Source organism: Scyliorhinus canicula, chromosome 8, assembly GCF_902713615.1.
Source record: "Scyliorhinus canicula chromosome 8, sScyCan1.1, whole genome shotgun sequence".
NCBI classification, from domain to species: domain Eukaryota; kingdom Metazoa; phylum Chordata; class Chondrichthyes; order Carcharhiniformes; family Scyliorhinidae; genus Scyliorhinus; species Scyliorhinus canicula.
This window is the reverse complement of record NC_052153.1, coordinates 10232481-10238480: the sequence shown is the minus strand read 5'-3', so window position 1 is coordinate 10238480 and position 6000 is coordinate 10232481. Positions and strand designations below refer to the sequence as shown.

Here is a 6000-nt window from a genome sequence, read left to right as displayed (position 1 = left end):
GGTACTCTAAATTTATAAAAAAAATAAAAAATTAATTAAAAAATGCAACATTGGCTGCATATAATAGAAGCAATTAATTTTGATGTGGAAATGACTTTGCAAAAGAAAAACCTAAAAGTTTGGTAAAAGTAGCTTCACTCGAAACACCCATTGCTAGTTATTTCTGGCAGAATAGAAATAGCTATCTATATTAGCATTAAACATGTCCATATTAGGAAGGAACATTTTAATCTATTAAGGCCACACTTCTCAAGGTAACCAGATAATGGTAGAAGCAGGCGTTTCTGACAAGCTCCTGCTGCGGATATAAGGGCAAGTTTCTTGTTAAACTCAGAGCTTGAGCTGGCCATGAGGACGAAACTTCCCTCAGCTTGGAGCTTCACAGCCCTTGTCCTGAGTCTGTACCTGGGGGTCTTCAACACTGACTTTCTCTATCTGCATGGTGAGTGCTAATTTTATTATTATATATCAAAATTCAATTATACTTCTCTTCAAAAGAATGATTTGTATCTGTACATTGACGTGTGCGTGGATGTGTGTGCATAAGTGAGAGGTGGGAAAGTAACTGGGTTTATTTAAGTAAATAAATAACTTTATAATAACTTGTCTATCTCAAAGCATAAAATTCATATCCAAACATAAAGTTGCACATTTAATCGTGGGTGTTTTCATTTTGAAAGAGTCATGGCGAGATGACAGTTCTTACCAAATTTGGATATTAATAGTCTGCACGGGTTAGCAACTCTGCCGTCTCTCTCCCCCCCCCCCCCCCCCCCCGCCCCCTCCCCCCCCCCCCCCCCCCCCCCTCCCCCCCGCCGCCCCCCCCGCCCAGGGAGCCTGAGTTTGCCTTAGCTGTGACAAAGAGATAGTTGCAGTCTTTTCACTTGTGGCCTGGCTATCTCAAGCTTGACCCTAAACATGAGCTCTGCTATCTTCCTGTGGAGATATACCACATGGTGTGTACCCATAAGATCATAAGATATAGGAGCAGAATTAGACCACTCGGCCCATCGAGTCTGCTCCCTCATTCAATCATGGCTGATATTTTTCTCATCCCCATCTCCTGCCTTCTCCCCATAACCCCTGATCCCCTTATTAATCAAGAACCTATCTATCTCTGTTTTAAAGACACTCAGTGACTTGGCCTCCACAGCCTTCTGCGGTAAAGAGTTCCACAGATTTACCACCCTCTGGCTGAAGAAATTCCTCCTCATCACTGTTTTAAAGAATCGTCCCTTTAATCTCAGATGGTGTCCTCTGGTTCTAGTTTTTCCTACAATCGGAAACATCCTCTCCACGTCCACTCTATCCAGGCCTCGCAGTATCCTGTAAGTTTCAATAAGATCCCCCCTCATCCTTCCAAACTCTAACGAGTACAGACCTAGAGTCCTCAAACATTCCTCATATGACAAGGTCTTCATTCCAGGGATCATGCTTGTGAACCTCCTCTGGACCCTTTCCAAGGCCAGCACATCCTTCCTTAGATACGGGGCCCAAAACTGCTCACAATACTCCAAATGGGGTCTGACCAGAGTCTTATACAGCCTCAGAAGTACATCCCTGGTCTTGTATTCTAGCCCTCTTGACATGAATGCTAACAGTACATTTGCCTTCTTAACTGCCAACTGAACCTGCACGTTAACCTTAAGTGAATCGTGAACAAGGACTCCCAAGTCCCTTTGTGCTTCTGATTTCCTAAGTAGGTCCCCATTGAGAAAATAGTCTATGCTTCCATTTCCCCTTCCAAAGTGCATGACCTCACACTTTTCCACATTGTATTCCATCTGCCACTTTGCCCACTCTCCGAGCTTGTCCAAATCCTTCTGCAGCCCCCCTGCTTCCTCAATACTACCTGTCCCTCTACAGATCTTTGTATCATCTGCAAACTGCCCTGTGGTGTAGGGAAACTTACTTTTGATCAGTTAAAGCCTTGATAAAAACCCCATCAATTTCAGATACCCATTGCAGTTCTTAGGGAAGGAGGAGCTTGGGAGGATCACCTTGCCAATAGTTTGCAGAAAATTGAAGCAATTACTCGCCATTGTTTCAGGTAATCCTCCCTTTAATTCTCCCATTAATTCTGTGGTTGCAGGGTTACATATATGAGGCAAGTGCTGTATTTAATCCCAGGAGCACTTTATGGACTTGTACAGCACAAAAGGAGACCATTCGGCCGATCAAGGCCATGCCAGCCCTTCCAAAAAGCCATCTTGTTGGTCCCACTCTGGGCTCTTTACCCACATCCCTGCAACGCTTTTTCTCCTTCGGGATCTATCCAATCCCCTTTTTGAAAGCCACCATCAGATCTACTTTCACCACCTCTCTGGCAGTGTGGCTAGGAGATCTAACATGGCAGTCGGAAGCCTCTGAGCCAGAAGCTCTACTCCAAGACCCACCCCAGGAATTGACGGTGAAGGAAGGTGTGTTCCTAACTCGATCAAACAGGTTGTAAATCCTTCTAATCCAGGCCAACGGCAGGTGGTGAGAGTGGGAGAAATTCCTGGGTCAGCTATGTGATGGAAAGAATATCGCAGCCTCTACCATCACAGTCCATAGCTCCATGTAGAAAGTGCATGTCATCTGAGCAACCTGGACTGTCTCAGTGAACTGTGACACATCATCAGGAAGGAGGAAAAGTCCAGAGTATGTTTGCAACACTTTCTGCGCTACATTAAAAAAAAAAATGCATTTTATTACAAACATGTATCAAATCAGGTTACAGCAAATAAACACCCCGGGAAACATACTTCCCAACAATCAACTATACAGCCTGTACAGATTTTTCCCCATTTTCATCCCCCCTTCCTCCCCGAGACGAGAAGCCCCTCAGACACGGTCACAAACATCCCCCACCTTTTCTCAAACTCCCCCTGCTGAGCCCCTTAACTCATACTTTATCTTCTCTAACCGCAGGAAGTCGTATAGGTTACCCAGCCATGCCGCTACCCCCGGTGACGATGCCGACCGCCTCTCCAGTAAAATTTGCCGCCGTGCAATCAGAGAGGCGAAGGCCACGATATCGGCCTTCCTCCTCTCCATGAGCTCCGGCTTCTCTGAAACCCCAAATATCGCCACCAAAGGGTGCGGGTCTAATTCCTCCTCCACTATCCTGGCTAAGACCGCGAACACTCCCGCCCAGAATCTTCCCAATTTTTCACAACCCCAAAACCTGTGCGTGTGATTCGCTGGCCCCCGCCCACACCTCTCACCCTCATCTGCTACCCCCTGAAAGAACCCACTCATTCTCACCTGAGTTATATGCACCCTGTGCACCACCTCAAACTGTATCAGGCTCATCCTTGCACAGGAGGACGTCCCATTTACCCTACACAGTGCCTCAATCCATACTCCCTAAGAGATCTCCCCTTCCAACTCCGCTTCCCATTTCCCCCTAATCTCCACCATACCTTCTCTTCACCTGGCTGTGTTACAGCCGTGTGTAATGGTTCACATTTCTAGGGAGAAATATTGCTCCCCCATCCAATTTTCATTTCGGTTGGAACTTGGGACTGGCCGATTCTGTGAACCTCACAGATTCCGTCTATTGGAACCAGCCGGTGCACTGACTCACCAGCAGTGCTGGTAGGGAGTGCCCGCCGCATTGTGCTCAGGCAGGACAGGTCAGTGAAGAGTCCAGTGTAATTCAGTGTTGAATGGCTGTGTTATCTTTCTGTGTAGCAGCAGCTGATCCAACTGCAAATCTGGATGTTTGCTCCACCTGTCACGTGAATGCTTCGTGCACCATTACCAGTGGAAACAAAGCCTGCACCTGTAACTATGGATTCTATGGAAATGGAATTACGTTCTGCGCAGGTATGACATTTGGGGAAATAATATTTAACTTTCTATTCAGGGCTGTGCATGACAGAAGCTTGCAGGCTGAAGGGAGATGTGTAGGCCTTTATAGACTGAAGTTATTGCCTAGCAACAAAACACAGTGGGCGGGGCAGGCAGGCGGAAAACCACGCCCATAATCTTGAGCGTCTACCATTGCTCCTTGGGTATCGCTCTCTACTCTGAGTCAGAGGTTGTGGGTTCAATCCCCACTCCAGAGTCTTGTGCACACGATGTATCTAAGCAGCAATGCCCAGTGCTTTACTGAGGGAGTGCTGCACTGCCAGAGGTGTGGTCCTTTCGATGAGTTGTTAAAGCGAGGTCCCATCTACCCTCTTAGGCAGGTGCAAAAGATCCCATGGCCACGATTGTGATGGTGGGCAGGAGGGTTACCACCAGTTTTACAGACAATATTTAACCTTGTTCAGCATCACTAAAAACAGGGGCAGCACGGTGGCACAATGGGTTAGCCCTGCTGCCTACAGCGTTGAGGACCCGGGTTCGATTCTGACCCTGGGTGGAGTATGCACATTCTCCCCGTGTCTGCGTGGGTCTCACCCCCACAACCCAAAAATGTGCAGGATAGGTGTATTGCCCACGTTAAAGTGCCCCTTAATTTGAAAAAATGAATTGGGTACTCTAAACTTATATTTTAAAGAAAGTCACTCAAAACATCATCGCTTAATGTCACTTTGCTGGTTTAGCTCACTGGCTGGACAGTGGGGTCTTGATATAAATACAAGCGTGGGTTCAGTTCCTGCGCCGGCTGAGGTTATCCATGAAGGCCCCACCTTCTCAGCTTTACCCCTCGCCTGAGGTGTGGTGACCCTCAGATTAAATCACCACCAGGCAGCCCTCCCCCCTCAAAGGGAAAATCAATCGATGGTCATCTGGGACTATGGAAACTTTACCAACTTCAAACACTACTCATCCTTTGGAAAGGGGAAAGATAAGAGAAATTTGCTGACAGTTTTTTAATTGTCTGCTTTGTAAGTTATTTAAAATTACCGCAGGTCCATAGAAGGTTATGGAGTAGATGGAGGCCTATAAACCCATTGCAGGCTGCCTGTTGGTTCAACCCAGAACAAGGCCCGTTTCCATGTTTACTCCGTGTCTGCCTGTAGCCATCTCAGATGGCCACCCGCAAAGGACCATGGGAATTATGGCCAACCCAGGACTCAGACAGACTCAGAGCTCGTGTGTGTATTTGCAACCCAGATAGCTAGACGCGATCGAAACCCCCGCTCGTTTGCATTCTAATGGCCCATTTCCCCAGAACAATAGGACTGCACTCAAGAAACCGACACAGCCACAGACTGATCGGCGCCACTCCCTTTACTCAGGGAGCCCAAACAGCCAAGGACATGACCGCTAAGGACACGCCCAGCCATCAAGGCACCCGCCCCTTTTATTGGCCAAAATCGAAGGCAGTGATTGAAGCCTCTCGAATTATTGGGTCCAAGTTAAGGACCGCCCCAAAGAGCGCAAAATCCCAGAGGGATAAGAAGAGACACAGCCATGTGCTCGGTCTCTCTTGGATCTGGCCTACGCCAACCCAAGTGCAGCATAACGACCAGACAGACAAGTTCAAGACCAACAATCGCTACCAGACGGATGAGCCCAGCAGAATCAGAGCCACTTCTTCCACCCAGCCACGCAAGATCCGGGCAAAGGCCTTGTCCATCTGCAGAGAGTCGGTTGCCCTGGAGTTAAGTATAGGTTATTGTAGTTGTTAGGTGTAGTTTAACTTGTAGTGTTTGTGTTGCATGTCAAAGTAATCCTGTGTGTAAATAAACCACATTTGAACTTGAACTGACTGGTTGTGTGGTCCTTTGATCAATATCTGGTAAAGCCTTGTGGTGGTATCATTTGATACCTGGCGACTCTAAAGAGCATCATTATTAATTGGCAACATTAATTGGCGACTCCAGTGCTGATTGGCAACAGGCCTGACTGAGAATTTTCTCAGTCGTCCTCTCAATGGACTCGAGGAACTCCGTCTCTATCTGCATTCAGAATTTCCACATGTCTGCAGCCGATGTTCCAATGGTTCATTGGGAGGATCAGGCTAATTTCCTGGTTCTCCACCTTTTTCCTGTAAAAATTGTGATGGCACCCGCCCCTGGGGGCACACACGGTGCCAAAGGAAGTAAGATCAGGAGATCT

The 6000-nt window shown here is 47.4% G+C and overlaps 1 protein-coding gene across 12 annotated transcripts in view; it reads left to right on the top strand.

Moving 5' to 3' along the window:
- The first annotated feature begins 263 nt into the window (after window positions 1-263).
- susd1 (sushi domain containing 1) overlaps window positions 264-6000 on the top strand; it is a 104251-nt gene continuing 98514 nt past the window's right edge. For 11 of the 12 annotated variants that reach the window (XM_038804171.1, XM_038804176.1, XM_038804174.1 and 8 more), the window contains exons 1-2: window positions 264-442; window positions 3679-3813. In XM_038804171.1, the coding sequence (XP_038660099.1) occupies window positions 349-442; window positions 3679-3813 (229 nt within the window). In that variant the 5' untranslated portion in view covers window positions 264-348. The remainder of the gene's footprint in view (window positions 443-3678; window positions 3814-6000) is intronic. The other variant, XM_038804165.1, reaches the window with a different exon arrangement.